This window comes from Micromesistius poutassou, assembly GCF_964030765.1.
Source record: "Micromesistius poutassou genome assembly, chromosome: 13".
NCBI classification, from domain to species: domain Eukaryota; kingdom Metazoa; phylum Chordata; class Actinopteri; order Gadiformes; family Gadidae; genus Micromesistius; species Micromesistius poutassou.
In genome coordinates this window covers 2,464,165-2,482,427 of record NC_140283.1, presented here as the reverse complement: position 1 = coordinate 2,482,427, position 18,263 = coordinate 2,464,165, and the positions used below count along the sequence as shown (strand labels likewise).

Below are 18,263 nucleotides of genomic sequence, written 5' to 3'. Positions count from 1 at the left end.
TTCTTAATTTATTTAGAATGCCTTATCTGAGATATCTAGAACAATTCATTAAACAAATAAAGAGACTAAATATATTGGATGTGGGTAAATAAAGTGTCAGCGATATTAAAAAACAAAAAACAATGTAAAACACCTGCGTCAAAAATGACAATGAATGGCATAAAAGATATCATGTAACGCATCATCATCTTGATATCTTTGATAACGCTGCCAAGAGATCCCCCCAAACACTGAGACCTTCCACATCAAAATCTCCGTCTGCCACCTTCAGAGCACTGAGCTCTCTCTCCACCTCCTCCCTGAGCAGTGGGGAAGTCGCCACTAAGGCCGCAAAGTGGTCCGTCAGCTTCTGGAAGGAAACTCCCGCTGTGGTACCCGTTGGGACCCACTCCCCTTCGTCTATGTCAAAGGTCATGTCGGAGGCCCAGCTTTTGAGCACATCGCAGTACTTGACCCTAAAGTCTGGGTTGTCCTTGACTTGGCTCATGATGTGATCAAGAGGCACACGCAAACACATCTTTTGCAGTAGCTCTTCGTTTTGCTGTAACCAGTTAAACAGAAAACTACGGGAGGCTTTTGCTGCTGTAGTGATGGTGTTCCTCCTTAAGGCAGAAGCAATAACCACAACGACATGGTCCACTTCCTCACATTTCTGCAGCATCGCCTCCAACAGTTCATGCGCTGCATGCGTCTCTCCTCCTCCTCCTCCGAACCCTGCATCCAGCCTCTTCATCAGCAGCCTGCCCTGGACCTCAGCATCCACACCTGGAGATGCAGTGGTCCTCACAGGCATGGCTGTCAGGACTCTGCTCGCAGATCTCCACGCAATGAGCTGGTTAACGTGGCCCGTGGCGTCCTGGGGCTCCTTCTCATTGGCTTCCATAGGACTCGAACTACCGACCAGTACTCCCAGGATGGCCTTGGGTAACACGGGGTTCTTCAGTAACCTGGTGAGCAGGAGGTGCTGACAACGCGACAAGTCCCCGAACGAGACGTCCGTGTGTCCCGGGAAGGTGGCTCTTAGGCTTTCATTGGTCGTCTGCAGATGTTTCTCCATGACGTTCCTGATCGTCTTTTTGTTGTTGAACCTTGCATGCAGGTGCTGACAGTACAGGGCCCACTGGAAGGCTCTGTCCAGGGTCTGTGTGTCCCAGCGCCTCACCAGGTCCGTCTGCACCGCGGCCAGCAGCTCCGCGGTGCTCTGCAGGTTCTTCAGGACCTCCTCCATGAGGCTCGACAAGGGGACACTCGGGTCATTGCTTCGGTGTACCGTAACGTCAAAATATCCTAACTAACAACAAGGTAAACACACCTAACTTCACTGCCAGCAGTCAACTGCTTTGATAATGTGCGCTTGCGCAGTGGTGTGCCGCGACTTTGTGTGGCGCTACTTTCATCCTTCAAAATAAAAGTGAGCCAACGCGATTCATGACAACTAATTTGAGTCATTAAAGGTTCAAGAAACATCCCACAAAATATATAATAATACTGATACACGTTCAATACGATATAAGTAACGCCAAAAGATCCTAACTAACAACACGCTAGGTACCTAACTTCACTGCTAGCAGTCAACTGCTCTGATAATGTGGGAGTGCTACTTTCATACTTCTTCAAAATAAAAGTGAGCTAAAGCGATTCATGACAACTCATTTTAGTCATTAAAGCTTCAAGAAACATTTCACACATATGTAATAATACCGATAGAATATTGCATTTTTTTTAATATTGCTGTTTAAATGGTGGTGTCAACTGAGTTGTACGTCAATGAGTGACCTATACAAAATAAACGTTTGATGTTATCATGAGACATCATGTGTATTGCAGCAGGCTTTGGAAACAGAGTCGTATACTGTATGTACATATATTACCTGATAAACTGAAGCACCAGAGCCTGGGGCAGGAAGAAAAATACAAAAAGGGGCATAGCCGTCATAACTTCCCTCCCATTATTGAGCAGTGGGTTCCTCAGCGTTTCGGGGCTGTCTGCAGCAGTGGAGGCTGTAGTTGTGTGAGTGTCTGTGCAGAAGTGGATGCTGTCCCCTGAACGCTGCCTCCGTGTTGTGCAATGCTTCCACTGTAGTGCACTGTGTTTTGTAAAGTGTTTTGTAGAGAAAAGCATGCATATTGTAATCCAGGAGAACAGAGAACGCGGCTCCGGAAGATCTGCATCCACTACTTGAATTGCAGGGTAAGAGTCTTGATTTATTTTAATTTTTTAGAAGCGGTCTCTCTCTAGACAATCTTACCTTCTGCATTAGGCTACCAGTTTTGAAACACGCATGATTATATGACATTTTTTTAATATGACTTTGTATGACATCAAGAAGCGATTAGTCGAATATTGATATTGTATAAATTCCCTGATCTATGCACACATATTTAAAATCCTCACAATCCATACGGCGGGTTATGGTTTCGTGTTGTGAATAGACAATCTATGAGATTACATTTACAAAAACAAGAAATGCAATAAAACGGATAATAAAAGAGACTCCATGAGCATTCACTTGAAAGTTATAGTGGTTGTACTTAGTCTATCTATGTATGAGTTGATCATATTCCAAGTATAAGCCTATACAGTCAAGTTATTTAAAAAAAAAACATGGTTTTCACTAGAGCCTATTTATTTGCACTCTCATGCAAATATATGATCTACGATATGAATATGAATATGAATACTATTCGTAAAACCTCAGAGAATGGCTTCTAACTCTTTGAAATCCTGAACCAAGAAACACAATTAAACAAAAGATACAGATTTATTCATATGAATACAAATGCAGGGTTCTCCTTTTCAATATTATTATTATTTGTATTATCTAAAAGTACAGGTTATATACAAGTTAATTTAGTATGGAGTGTGAATGAGCCGGGATGGACAAAGTGAGCATTGAGATCCTGTTAAGTGAAAGTAAAGGGATTTGTTGCAGAGAGGGCTGAAGGGACAACTGGCTCTGTGTCTTTGACTCGATGTGACTCAGCAGTCGGGATTCCATCATAACCTCATCGCCGAATCATCTGGAGCCAACTAGGCCATGTTATGATGCTTTATACAGGCCTTTGAACATCTTCAGGCCAAATAGCTCAGATTAATGCTGGTTGAATGCCCTGAGAAAAATCCGGGGGATGTGTTGGATTCCTCTAAGATGTTTTCGCTAGAGAAAACACTGGAAGAACCCAATAGGAACAGAACATTGTGCTAATTCATAGTAGCACTGCAAAAGTTGGAGAAAAGTAATCTAAAAAACTGGATCATACTCGATTCAGCCCATGCTGTCAATCAAGACTCTGTTGGCATTGTAGGACATGGGGATGATACAGGCAACACACACGTGCTAAGCCTTGAGATCCAGAGAACATACTTGTTCAGTGGGAGAAGGAGGCCTTCTCTCCAGGGAAAGGTGGGAATGTAGCGTCTGCGTGCGACTGCCCTGTCCCAGTGTGTAGGTGTTTGCACAATGGCCTGTTGTGTTTTCTGTTAGGGATAAGATAAGATGACCTTGTTTGCGAGACGAAGGTCCGCTGAGTCTCAAGTGTGGCACCCTAGTGTGATTCTGTCTCCGTATCCGGGGTCACCCCAGAGCCCCACATATGTGATGGTCAGCAGTCTTGAGGTCAAAGAATCAGAGTCATACGTGGACCTGACTCTCTGTTCCCGAACGAGGGTGGAGCCTCATCGCTACAATATCCCAGGGTGATCCCAGGAACTGCACATCCTTCCTTGAATAAGGATTTATTCACATTTGCATTGCACCCTTCCGTTGCGAGAAACCTGCCTGTTAAAACTCAACATAGCAAGCAGCCGTTCACAGTCCAGGCTACAAATGAAAACCTTAAGGGAACTAACTATGTTTTCTTTGAGAATCGAGAGAAGTGGCATCAATAATAATGTTGCTATCACAGAGCCTTGAGGAAGTCTCCACCAAGTCTGCACAGCTGAATAGAATCTTTTCCACCACATTATGGTATAGTTTGGGAAATAGGCCCAGTGCTCCAGTTACATCAGTAAAAATGAATGTAAAAAATGTAACAAGTATTTAACCAGCATAGTATACGAATAAATGTCAACACCTTATTGCAAAACAGGCAATACCTGATTAATTTAATGACTTGGCATTTAGCAGAAGAGAGATTCAAGATCCAAGGGTACTTCACTGTAACTTCCCCATTATACAGGTATAAGACACTACTACTTATGTATTTTGTTTTAATTATAGTTGTATAGTTGTCATCATAGCAGTCAATTCATCTGTAATACTGAGGATGGACGTCGCTCTTGATTGCTTAATTGACCTCCCTGGCCTCCTTGTCGTGGACGGCATTAGTTGAAATGCTTACAGTTAATCTCATGTAATCTTAATCAATCCTCCACTCTTTGCCCGGATCCGTCAGTCTTGGCTGGTCTGAGTGACTCCTTCGTTAGTATGAATGGGATTAAGAGCAAGGCGGCTGGGGAGTGGAGAGTGGTCCACATCATAGTGTCTACTGTAGCTCATACCAAGGCACATTTGGCCTTAGTTTGGTTAGAAGGACAATATAATCCTGCTCTCCGCTCCTACCTAAACTGCTCAGATGTTGATCAAAGATAAACCGTTTGAGTCAATTGTTGTTGCGGTTACATTACATAATGTTATCACGCCACAATATCCTCACAGTGCAGTGAGTGACTTCATGTCTGAGCATGATCGGCCCTACTGGGAACCAGACCTCTGACCCCGGCTGTGTCTTTGTTCCTCTGTTCTCTTAGACATTGAGATGTGCAGCTTGCTGAGCCCGAAGCAGCCCGCGGGCCCCGGGCTGACGGACATGCAGCAGTACCAGCAGTGGCTGGAGAGCCGGCATGAAGCCAGCCTACTGCCCATGAAGGAGGACCTGGCCATATGGCTCACACACACCCTGGGTAGGATCCACACACTCACACAGATAGATAGACACACACACACACACACACACACACACACATAAACGCATGCACTCACAAATACAGACATTCAATCAATAATAATTAAATAATAACGTAAAATAAAAACGTCTTCAAAGCCCAGACAACAGCTCACATATTTTCACTGTTAGCTCACTGGCGTTTCTGATATGTTCAGCATCTCAAGACACCAACCCCACACCCACACACATACACACACACACACACACACACACAGACACACACGCACACACACACACACACACACACACACAGACACACACACACACACACACACACACACACAGATCCCCATTCTCACTGTCATATGAGCTCCTCCAGTGCACTAATTGAATAATGGGTATATTAACAAACGTCTAAATGATGCACGGCAAATAAAGGAGGGTGCATCAGCAGAAGGTATGTTAAACATTAGCGTTGTGTAGTAAATCACTGTGTGTCTACTGCTCTCATTACTTTACCATACACACACATGAAGCCTTCTCCTCCAGATTTGAACTATTGGATTGTAGCGCAACTTGGTTACGTGCGAATAGAAACCTATGATGTGGTTTTGGTTCAACATGATATTGGCTTGTAAGTTCCCTCTCTGTCTCTCCCTCTGTCTCTCTCGCTCTACTGTCAACCCTATGTGTTTGTATTGGAGCCAGCTGAGGCAGGAATGTGTGTGGTTGGCCAGTTGGAGGTGCATCACAGACATAAAGAAAACAGGAGCGCGATGCTGTTCCCTGTTTGTCTAGGAACACGGCTTCCATTCTTCTGTTACGATTTACAACAACAACATCGACTTTCGGGGTCCTTATCCAACACCAGCCTCAGCTACTGTTGTGACAGATGGGACCGGGACTTGGGAGACGTCTGTCAAAGTTCTAACAAGTGAAGCTTTACAATGGAGAGAGGGGGGGGATCCACAGCAAGTGCATTGTGGGAGGAATGTGGTTGGCTGTGCTATTTGAGTGGATGACAGATGCATTAAAAGAGTGTAATGTTGTTGTGGTCTGAGGCAAACAATGAATGTCATTTATAGTAGTATACGCAGTCTGATAACTGCTGTGCATTGTGTGTTGAGAGCTACTGGAATATATTCTCCCGGTTCACTCAGACACTCAGGGTCTCCATGATACCAGACAGCAGCATATTCCTCAAGCTTTCTATCCCCATTTTCCCTCCTTCATTTTTGGCCCAGATCTCCACATTTGGAACTCATTAAAGGCCCGTGCCCCTAGCCCCCTCCTCCAATACCGAGGAGAAAGGAGATGAAGAAACAAAAAATTCCCCCCCCCCCCCACCCCCTAGTTTCTTTCCACAGCTACACCCTACCACCACCTCCTATTTCAGCATGAGCTAACGCTGAAGATATGGCTGTCTGGAAGCTGGTCAACTGGACAGCACATGTTGATCACCCATCTATCTGGGAGCTGTGCGAGCACAGGGACAGCATTACTGTGCAGAGCAGAATGGAGAGCTTGCTCTAATGAATCTGTCTCTGTGACTCTGAGGCATGTTGTCATAAGATCTCCAGGCTCTGCTTCAGTCATGTGCTGGCGTGAGACGCCGGGGCGGCTGCGGACGTGCGGTGAACTCTCAAAGCTCACGTCAGCTCTTGGGCTCTTGGTGTTTGTTCGGGACGGTGTGAAGCACGCAGTGTTACCTTTAGACCAGGCTCACGTATCAAATGACGTTCTCGGACGTGGTGTGCAGACAACGGGTTGATTATTATTGTGATTATAAGGTGATCCAACCATTAAGGAATTCTCTGGTATATGTCATGTGACCATCGGTGGTCTTGGTTTCTCTCTCCCTTTCACCTGAACAGGTGTGGAGATAACGGGGGAGAGCTTCATGGGTCGCCTGGACAACGGCGTCCTGCTCTGTCAGCTGGCGGAGACGCTGCAGGAGAGGTTCAGGCAGAACGCCGCAGACCTGCCCGGGAACAACAAGGTAACAAGTAGTTGCATTCATAGCGCTTTTCAAGACACTGAGATTGCTTTAAATGATTGAGTGTGTGTGTGTGTGTGTGTGTATGGGTGGGGGTGTGTGTGTGTGTGTGTGTGTGTGTGTGTGTGTGTGTGTGTGTGTGTGTGTGTGTGTGTGTGTGTGTGTGTGTGTGTGTGTGTGTGTGTGTGTGTGTGTGTGCATCCAGCGCTGTGTAACACCCTACTGGGTGATATCCATACATTGAGACCGATGGACATTATTGACATTATTGAACCAATGTGTTCTTTTCAATATTTTCTAAATCTCTAAAGTCTCTATAATGTAAGCTCTAGTATAAATGTATAAGTATAAATGTATATGATCGTGCTCCATAAACACGTTGAACCTCCTCAGGCTTTTAAACACAGAGCTATTTTCTTTAGTTTGCTTTATAATGATATTAAATGAATTATAAATAAACACATGACTCACACTGTAAATAATGAACATGTGGTGAATAGTTGAGGCAAATCTTTCCTGCGCATATCCATATGTGATTCAACCTCAGTATCCAATAAAAAATATCGTACCGCATTATTCGTCTGGCATGACTGTGCTGAGGGCCCAGGCTACGCACACCACATCATAAATTGCATTATAAATCATTTATAAATCACAACTCTGGCTTTATACCTCTCTTATTGTTTTAAGTCTGCATAGGCTCAATACACAAGCTGTGGTTCTGTGAACCCCTCTGAGTTTCTTTAAAGAGCAGAAGAATTGCTTTACGTGAGTGAGTGTGTGTGTGTGTGTGTGTGTGTGTGTGTGTGTGTGTGTGTGTGTGTGTGTGTGTGTGTGTGTGGCACTTAATGTACGTCATACTTAGTTGTGTAGCATCTTATCCCAGCTCTCTTTGTTGCATACAGGGTATGGGTTAACCTAGCGATCGCTTGCAAGTGCTTGGCACTTGGTTCTATGAACATCCTTACTGTACCAACAGCGATATATCGTTGTTGCACCCTTCTTCTGACAAATGTACATATTGTAAGTAGCGTTGGACAAAAGCGTCTGCTAAATGCCCTCAATGTAAATGTTTTGTATGGTTTGGTGGCTCCTGGGGGGGAGGCTGGCTGTTTGCTGGGCCCCAGCGCTGCTGTTGAGGCTGGGTCTCCTGATCCCAGCGTGAGCGCAGCAGCACAGATGTGTGGAAATACTTGAGGTCAATGGCCGTGGGACGGAGGAGGATCCATCGACACAGAGGATCCTATTGATTTCTGAGAGCGGAGAGAGGCAGGGAGGAAGAGAGTCTCCCTAGGCGCAAGAAGAGCCTCAGAGGAAACGGCCTGTGAAACCAGCGTGTTTTCAACGGGAGACAGATCTCTGACGTGTTTAAAGCAGCACTCAGGGGGCGGGCGGCTCTCGTCAGTGCTCTTGGTTGGGCTTTGAACCGAAACAACGGTTCAATGTTGTTTCGGAACAAACAGGATGTTTTGCTTTCTATCCAAGATGTTGGATAGTTTTCTGGTTTCTGCTTGGTCAACTAATCACAGTATGTTGTATACTGCATTATGTTGTATACTGCATTATGTTGTATACTGCATTATGTTGTATACTGCATTACGTTGTATACTGCATTATGTTGTATACTGCATTACGTTGTATACTGCATTATGTTGTATACTGCATTATGTTGTATATTGCATTATGTTGTATACTGCATTATGTTGTATACTGCATTATGTTGGTTTAAGTCGTGTTGAACCGACCGCCTGTCTGACCAGACTTGACACCTTGGGCTCCTCAAAGGTTTCTGTTTGACTGCCATATGCTCCATCTCTCTCTTATGCTTTTATTGAACATTTCTCTTTCAAATTATCGTTTGGTAGTCTATGTGATTGAGTCATTTAATGCTTTATTAAGGGTGCTTTATAAGCATGCCTTTGCTAGACAAACTAGTATGGCACAATTAGGTACATCATAACTTTGATGTGACATTATGATATTATAGATACATACGTGAAGATGTTCCAACATAGCCCAAATATAAAATATGAATGAAAAAAATGTGAATATTATATCTTGCTTGTACTTTTGCCTAAATTGACTGTGTACAAATGAAATCTTATGAGTTGTGACTACCACCATGTTAGTGGCATATCACCGTTCAGAATCAAGGTTATTACTCACTATTATTACTAGCTATTATCAGAAATCTAGGGTCTGATGGAGTTGATTATGAATGCTGAGTGCAGTAGCCAGCATATCAGATCTTGAATATTCCAGTCTGGTTGACTAAGCTAAAATATTTCCATATGTTTCCTTTCATAGCTGCCGTTGTTGGTTCCCATCCAGTCCAATTGCACAGAGGCTGTAGGAGTTATATTCAATAATCACCCGCGCAAAGATGGTAGGGAGTAAGCTAGCTCAGCACCAATAACAACATTATTACTTACTAGAGGAGGAGGAGGTGTGTGTGTTTGCGTGTCAACTTGGGCGTCCTTATTACTGGCAGCCAGGACTCCGAGGTGAAACTGTAACAAAGATCCCAGGAAAGCCCAGAAAACTTGAGAAGAAAAGTCTAGACAAAAATAAGTGCATATTTTGAGCATTACCTCATCCTACCTTTTCCCGGAGCACAGACGCGCAGATCCTGCATAAAAACCAAACCAAGGAGCGTAAATCACGCAGAACGGACTGCGTGGGGGAGGGCAGGGGGGAGGAGGAAACAGGGGAAGGGAGGGGGGAGGAGGGAGCAGGGGAGGGGAGGGGGGAGGGGGGAGGGGGGAGGGCAGGTTTTTGATTTGATTTGATTTATTTCTGGATCAAGACACTAAAACAGTAATCCAAAGCATGACATGCAAAAGTAAAATACTTATTTCCAGCATGGTCCTTAAATGAGTGGGGGAGGGGAGGGGGAGAGGATGGAGTGGGGGAGGGGAGGGCATATGTGTGTCATTTGATCCCAAATCATACACACGGCCAAGTGTCGTGGCCGTGGTTTTTAAAACCTGCCAGCTCCCAAATTGATCTGTGAGGAGGAGAGAGGTTCTGGGTTCGGGGCTGAAACCAGAGACTTGGCAGCTGGAGAATAAATCTGCAGCAGTAACCAGTGAAGGGCCAGTGTGCGCTGGAGACTCGTGCAGGGGCCTCAGCGTTGGTGATTTGGGGTGTTAATGGCTTTTCATTATTTCCCCAGTTCACTGTACACTATTTACTGTACAATGCTGTGGTCTGTCTGTGGCTCTATTTACCAGCTTTGTGGTTGGGTGTAAGTTCCCAGCCCAGAGGCTCTAGACTGGAGACCGGGAGTCTCCAGAGTCCACCTGTAAGCACTGGTCTGCCTCCATACCTGCTCATTAGCGACATGCATCTGAATCCACTGTGAGTTGCTTTGGATCCGGCAGTAGCTCAGAGCGACTGGTTGACTGGTAACCGGAAGGTTGCTAGTTCAATCCCCCTGAGCAAGACACCTTACCCTGACTGCTTCTGATGAGGAGGCTGGCTGTTTCCTTGCAGGTTTTACTCTGTGTGAATGAATGGTTGTAAGTCGCTTTGGATAAAAGCGTCAGCAAAATCCTGTAAATGTAAAAATATAAAATAATCCCAGAACAGCCACACACTTTACACGCTATTTTATTACACCACTATAATATCGCACCAATATTGATCTCCTTCTGTTCTATCGTCTGGTTTTCAGCAGACGCTCCCCTCCAGAAGGATACCGTGCCGTCGGAGTGCCCCTTCTGGCTCCTTCTTCGCCAGGGACAACACAGCCAACTTCCTGGCCTGGTGCCGGGCCGTGGGTGTGGGGGACACGTGCCTGTTTGAGTCGGAAGGCCTGGGTGAGTGTGTGACGACGGGCGCTCACTCGAGCGTGGGAATCAGAACGTGGTTTAGGCAGACTCGTTCGTTTTGTGCGAGTGACCTGTGACTTAACACAGACACACTGGGCACTGGTTTTATTCCCTGGATGTAGTGATGGCTTTATCACAGACATATGATGGAGATATGTCTGTTAATGGGCCCTGCTGTGTAATAATAAAAAGATGAGTATCTTACCGGTATGAATGGCCTGATTAAACATGTAGCAGAACCTATCGTCTATACATCACTGTCTCGCTGCCCCCCCCCCCCCCCCTCCCGCTGCCTATCTGGCAGAGAGGGGGGTGAGGCTATCATCGGCTTGTTGTGATTTAGACGCACAATGCACCACAAGGACAGCAGCTCCACTGGGACCACTCTAGCACATGGTAGCCCTCTATCAGATGGAAGCAACCCGCACACACAATATAGTGTGTGAGTGAGTGAGTGGAAATGTGGGCCACTCGTATGCAAATGTGGGTCTGTTTCACATCTCCATGCTCTCTGTATCTTGTAGGATTTGGTTTGACCTGCTGCAGGGATGTGATTTATGCGTTCCGTTGGGCATGGGAATGCCAATATGCATACAGATTTATGTTGTAAAATCAGTACAGTATTGGAGATTTACAGCTTTACGCTGTAAAATCAGTATGGGAGATTGTCCTGCACGAGATATAACAATAAGATCTGTGTTTTTTTCATGATTTGACGAGTAGTTGGGATAGAGTTTCAGTGAGGAATTATAGGAATGCAAATGACATGCTGAGCAGGCTGCAGCATACAGTCTGCTTCCACAGTTATGGGTTCAAGGAAAATCAGCGAATACTGCAAAAAATGTCCAACTCTCTGCTCTTATTTCTTTTTTATTAAAGATAACATTGAATGTGTCCCGTGCTTGTATGCTCTGTACAACCTTGAACCGTTCTTTGGCAAACAATGCCCTCAAATAGAAGTGTGTGCAGGCAGGAGAATGTATCAAGAGACTCTACCATGATGCAGACAGCTGGTTTTTATTTGTTCATCAATCAAAACATGGTTTAGTGACGTATACCACAAAAGGAACCACTGGATTTTTCAATGATAGGAAAATATAATATATGATATACAATATATGATAATATATATACTGTATATATATATATATATATTTATTACACGGCTCTTCTCAATGCTGTGGAACGCTCCGTTCACTTGCATGGGCCTTCCCTACTTCCGGTGGTGGATTATTTTTCGATAATGACCGTTGCTAAGCATATATGACCGAAAATTGATTTTTTTCACGTCTTTCGTATCACTCCGCAAGTAGTCCGGTAACTTATCAACCCCAGCGGATTCGGTTGCTAAGCGACGTCAACGTCTTTGGCGGACTATTTCTGTGCTGATCAACACTACGAATGGTAATTGTAGAAAGACACACTGTGTGAAGTTATGTTTTAGTTTTGGCAAGTAACCGTGTAATAAGCGGGATAATGTGTAGAATGTCGCCGGTCATTATCTAAAATAAGCCCCTTCAGGGCAAAGCAAGACACCTCCGCTTCACGTCGGTGTCCGGGTCGCCCTGTCGGGGCTTATTTCCCGATAATGACCGGCGTTCTATACGTTATCCCTTACATAATTATTCTCAATATAAATGTTTTTACACTACATTTTAGAATTCTTCCCCTTTAAATTTCACTTTGTTTATTTTGGTGGTCCTTTATTTAGATATACAAACATCTACATAACCCTGTATCTCTCTCTCCTCGTTCTGCCTTTACTTTCTTTGGATGGAAGTTTCGGTACAACGGTAGATGTTACGACACAAGGTCAGCGACCCTCTCTCCATAAGGCATGGTGTGCGCTCTCTCACATGCTTCATACATCCTCCATCCCCCTCCCTCCCACTGCCTGGACGCCAGCAGGGAGATCACCCCTCATGTCTAAACGCTGTCTAACCGCTGGCCTGCGGTTCACTCAGCTCTTCACATAGTGTGTGTGCATGGAGTTTGTCGGAACAACAATTAGGTGTTTTTTTGTGCCCATGTCATCACTGCAATGCTTCACCATCAAAGAACCATTCATTCCCCCCCGATCCCGTTTGATTGGACGGGGCTCTAGAGTACACCCGTGGGCGCTGTGCTGTTGTAAGACTTCCTCTCTCTCCTGTAGTTCTCCACAAGCAGCCCAGGGAGGTGTGCCTCTGTCTCCTAGAGCTGGGTAGGATAGCCTCCAGGTAAGATATGGATGTTGGTAATGATTATATAATTCAAGTTCTAAAACCTTATGACGTGCATTGTTTGTTTTGCTTCACCTTTGTTGCTGATGAACTCATGTTGCCTGACCTGACACAGGTACAAAGTCGAACCCCCAGGGCTCATTCAGCTGGAGAAAGAGATCGAGCTGGAGGAGAAGGCCCCTCCCCCTCCTCCATCACCTGTGTCCCCAGACCCGCCCCTCTCCTCATCTCCGTCCTCGTCTCCGTCCCCCTCCCCCGCTCCCAACAAATCCTCCACCAGCAAGAAGAGCACAGGCAAGCTCCTGGATGACGCAGTAAGTCAGTGACTCCGGCTCCGGTCGGTGCGTTTCCCAATTTGGAACAGTAAAAAAAAAGTATCAGAAATATTTTTCAATATATACATTTATTTATATTTTTTATATGTGCAAGATGTTGTTGAGGCTTTCCTACAATGCATTGGAGTGGTTAGACTGAAATACACTGTGTGGGTGTTGGTATGTGTGTTTGTGTATGTGTGTTTTGTGTGTGTGTGTGTGTGTGTGCGTGTGTGTGTGTGTGTGTGCCCGTGTGTGTTTGTGTTATGTTTTTTTTAGGTGAAACATATTTCTGAGGATCCCCCCTGCAAATGCACCAATCGGTTCTGTGTGGAGAGGCAGTCTCAAGGCCGCTACCGCGTGGGAGAGAAGGTTCTCTTCATACGGGTGGGTACACAACAAGGTGTACGTTCTACACACTATAGAAGATACTATAGAAGATAGTCCACCGGACTCTAGAAGACTCTCTGTAAGCTGTTGAGCTGTTTGTAAGACATTTGTCAATTATTTTAGAAGCGTTTTCAGGAGATTCACTCTCACCAGTGTTTCTCATCTCAATCAACACTGTAACCATGCATCTAGTACACGCCATATATGTAATATGTGATATCATGTATGCTTTAACTCTTCTGGTGTATGATATATATATATATATATATATCTTATATTATATATCTTATATTATATATATATTTTATATTATGTGTGCTCAGTATGAAAGATGAAAACCAATCCATTGTTTCTCCAAGTGAAATCTCATTAACTAGTACTGATATTCCAGAAATCTCGGTTCCATTAACCATAATGTGATTTTGACATTAAACAGCAGAGTTAAACCATCTCTCCAGATTAGGCATCTTTATAATAGATTATCAACCATATCACAGAATACTGACAACATGTCATTACACGGATTACATTAGTGGATAACACGTGCGTGCGGTTTCTTTGAATCAACAAAGGGGTGTGGGAGAAGGCTATACGGAGAGTAAGGGAGATTATGAGCTAGCAGCAGCACCCCTGGGATCCTGGTTACTTGGCAACACACAAGCAGGATTCACACTTCTGGAATGGAGCATCACGGGTCCTGTGCAGCGAGGGGGACGCAGACTGTGGGGTGTCCTCTGCTGTACTATACAACGGCTCTCAGTGGCGGGAGGGGCTGCACACCTTTTAGAAGAACCCGCTGACCATGGTTACTAAATAATTACCTCGGTGTAGTGTAATTATTCCAGTTAGAGACTTGCAAGCGTTAAATATTTTGTCATTAAAAAAATAACAGAAACGTGTTGGTTAATTTAAACGGTGAGAAATTTCCAGTCTTCTGTTTGTTGCTGGGCAACCAAGGACAAATTATATAAATGTGCGATGTGCGTCTGAGGCTCATCATTCTAACAGATCAAAGAGACCCCCTCCCCTCCTCCTCCCCTGCATTCTTCCCAGTCTCTCCGTATCGCTCGCCTCAAAATGTGGAAGATGCCTTAATTAAAATTCCTCAAATCGCAGCAGCGGCCAGAAGCGCCGCCGCAGCACCGAGGCGTCCGGCCCGGTCCCAGGCCGCCCCCGTGTCCCGTGGAGGTCGTGTCTGAAGGCTAACCTGACTGCTTGTTGGAATAAATGAGATATTTGTACCTAGAACAAAGAGGCAGGAAAACAGCAGCCTGTTTGGGAGTGGGAGGGGCCCCAGGCTCCTCTCCTGGGTGTCGGAGCAGACCTAGTCCTGCCTCTCCGGGGGAGCCCGTTGTCGGAGAGCTGACTGATTGAAACCTGTCCCCGACACACCGAGCCATTACGGCCCCAGTCACAGAGCCTGGGGCTGCGGGGGCGGGGGGAGGGGGGGGGGTGCCAGGCGGTGGTGATTGGATCACTGCCCTGGCTCTGCCCTCTGAATTGATTCCTCTCGGAGGCGTTATGAATGTTTGATAGGAGGCTGCTGGATGGGGGAGACTGTGGTTTTCTGACCAGGGTGGGGGAGGCGGCTCAACAAGTCAGCTGTGCTGCGCTTCCTCCTCTCATTCCGTCGTTGAAGTTCATCAGTCAGTCGCCATCTTAGAACGTCACCGTTGCAGGTGTCCACACGGGGTTTACAACAGTCTGTGGAAGCTACAGTATGTTACTATGACACTCTAGCGGTGCGCTAGCTTCTAAGACGATGTGCCTTTGACGAGCGTACATGTGGAAGAAACATGGTTTATATTCAAAGTATACGAGGTAGAGCGCAGACATATTTTACATCGTCTGCCATTCATCCAGGCTCTGAAGACGGTTCCCTGGTACCCAACAGAAGGTCTAGCATGCATTAAGTGGCCTAATGCATGATGTTAACATGTTGTTGTTCAGGAGGTAGGGGTTCAACCTATTTTATTATCAAGTACACACTTCCACACACACACTTTATGTTGAAGTGAAACCCTTGATCTCGAGTTAGAGTTTATTAGTAATGAAAAGAAGGGGAACGGTCTTATAGACATTGAGGACTAATTCAAGCCTTTATAGGAAGGGTGACGATCTGCAATAAAAACGTCTCTTTAGACTGACACGAATCTCTCAGTGAACATGTGTCTTAGATCTCCAATGTATAGATAAGCATTATGTGATGATTACACCATGGGCAGGGGGAGGAGGGGGATATGACATCATGGGCGCTCAGCGAGATGTAAGCAGAGACCAGCAGTTCATAGATGTTCATCCAGCCCCAAGCTAGCCTGTGGAGTCGCCACAATAAGCAACGTGTGATATCTCAAGGTACAGATAAAACACTGTTTCTCATTAGCCAAGAAAGGCACAGCCCTGATGAAGAACACAACGCCTTAAAGGTGCCATGACGTGCCACCAGATGTGGCGTGATTAGCCTTTACAAGCCGTTTGCCCCTCAGGTGGGCGTGTCCACCTAGATGTGCTACGGATAGATGAGCAACGTTTCCAGTACAGTCCACTGGGCAGGCTGGTGGACTGATCTATCCAGCACACATCTAGGTGGACACGCCCACTCGTGATGTCATGAGGGGCAGATTTCCAAAACGGCTTGTAGGCCTAACGGCTAATCACACTCACACCGGGTGGCATGTCATGGCACCGTTAAAAGAAGTGACAACCCCCCCTGTAACCGTCCCCATCCCTCTCCACCCGCCGCCTCCCTTCAGATGCTGAACAACAAGCACGTGATGGTGCGGGTGGGCGGAGGCTGGGAGACCTTCGAGAGCTACCTGCTGAAGCACGACCCATGCCGCATGCTCCAGATCTCCCGGGTGGAGGGCAAGACCTCGCCGATGTCCGGCGGCCGGACCCCCATGATCAAGGACCTGGGGGCCGACAGCTACCTGGTGGTGGCGGCCCACTACCGCAGCAAGAAGTGAGCGCCTCCGGGGAGGAGCCGTGAAGTTGTGTGTTAAGGTTTGGAGGTGGCTGCAGGTGGACGGCTCTCTGCACACACGTCACCCGGGGCTGCAGAAGAGAAGGACTAGGAGAAGAGCCAGGGAACACATGGTGTTAAGGGGGGACTCACGTAAACCCACGTCTCCCTCTGAGCAGCGGGGTCGTCCCATGGAGCTGATGGAAGGTGGAGTCTCGATGTTATCTTCTATTCAGGTTTCATGACCCTTGAGGCAGTATGGGTAATTGGGATTGTCGTTGTATATTTTTTGTCCTACACCATAACATCAGCTCCTTCATTTTTTTCCTTTCCGTACTGTATATGAAACATGGAGTATTGCCCCCACGTGATGTAGTGGGGCCTTCTCTGGAAACATGCATGCCTTGTTATCTTATGCTGTGATCTGACCGGACCATTGTTAAACCTTTACCTATTTCCACTTAGTCCCATTGGTTTCTCTGTGGATCGGCTTTGATGGGTTGAAGTTGTATTTTCTTGGACATTTTTATGTGACATACTCTAAAAAAAAATCTTACTGCCAATAATTCAAAACATAAGTAGCCTATCTATTTTTGTATTTACTTGAGTTTTAAGGTGAAATACATTTTAACAAAATAAATGCAGTATTACAGAGCTTATTGAACCGTTCTCCTCTTAGATGCATTAATACACATTTATCGGTATACCTTCAGAAACCAGCTATAGGCCTGTTCTCATGAGATCGCCGTTCATCGGCTTCTAAATGTCACTGCAGTCCTATTATGCATTTTTTATAAGGCTCTCTAAACAGCGTTATTTTTACTAAGACCCTTACGTATCGTTTTTATGTCTTCATTTGGGCTGCCTTATTTCTGGTACAGTGCTGACCCCTAGAGGTTTTCTACTGCTCAAGGTTAAAGGGTTGGCAAAGGAAAATTGGCATTGGCAAAGGAAAATATTAATAATATGAACGTTTCTAGTAAAAAAAAACAAAGTTTGAGCCATTGTCTGTAGAGAAGAGACAGTATATAATATTTGTTGTTTAATGAGGGCCGCACACTTATGGTATACTGCAGGACCTTAGTCTAAAATCCAGTCCTTGTCCGAGCCCAGGGACCTTTGTTAGGACTTGTTCCAGGTGTGGAACAAGAATACACAACCACTGGTTTATTTGTGCCATCTTATTTGTCAGCATGAAATAATACAAGTTACACAATGCATTGGGTCGAACATAATTTAATGCAGCAGCAAACAACACTGACTACATTTCCTGTAGGCCTACCTCCAAATGAGTATTGCCCCCACGTGATGTAGTGGGGCCTTCTCTGGAAACATGCATGCCTTGTTATCTTATGCTGTGATCTGACCGGACCATTGTTAAACCTTTACCTATTTCCACTTAGTCCCATTAGTTTCTCTGTGGATCGGCTTTGATGGGTTGAAGTTGTATTTTCTTGGACATTATGTGACACTCTAAAAAAATTCTTACTGCCAATAATTCAAAAAATAAGTAGCCTAGGCCTATCTATTTTTGTATTTACTTGAGTTTTAAGGTGAAATACATTTTAACAAAATAAATGCAGTATTACAGAGCTTATTGAACCGTTCTCCTCTTAGATGCATTAATACACATTTATCGATACCTTCAGAAACCAGCTA

At 45.3% G+C, this 18,263-nt stretch overlaps 2 protein-coding genes across 3 annotated transcripts; one reads left to right on the top strand and one right to left on the bottom strand.

The window, feature by feature from the left end:
• Nucleotides 1–27: 27 nt before the first annotated feature.
• fancf (FA complementation group F) lies at nucleotides 28–1,303 on the bottom strand. Its single transcript, XM_084476732.1, has one exon. The coding sequence runs from the start codon at nucleotides 1,226–1,228 to the stop codon at nucleotides 185–187; it is 1,044 nt and encodes a 347-aa protein (XP_084332858.1). The 5' UTR covers nucleotides 1,229–1,303; the 3' UTR covers nucleotides 28–184.
• Nucleotides 1,304–2,020: 717 nt separating this feature from the next.
• Nucleotides 2,021–17,956, top strand: gas2a (growth arrest-specific 2a). Of its 2 annotated transcripts, none has more exons than XM_084477708.1 (8): nucleotides 2,021–2,191; nucleotides 4,751–4,903; nucleotides 6,762–6,886; nucleotides 10,563–10,704; nucleotides 12,872–12,935; nucleotides 13,054–13,252; nucleotides 13,532–13,639; nucleotides 16,396–17,956. In XM_084477708.1, exons 2-8 carry the CDS (start codon nucleotides 4,759–4,761, stop codon nucleotides 16,606–16,608), a joined length of 996 nt encoding a protein of 331 aa, XP_084333834.1. In that variant the 5' UTR covers nucleotides 2,021–2,191; nucleotides 4,751–4,758; the 3' UTR covers nucleotides 16,609–17,956. The 2 variants fall into 2 exon arrangements, with proteins under 2 accessions (XP_084333834.1, XP_084333833.1); XM_084477707.1 differs by having other exon boundaries at nucleotides 10,560–10,704.
• Nucleotides 17,957–18,263: the final 307 nt, after the last annotated feature.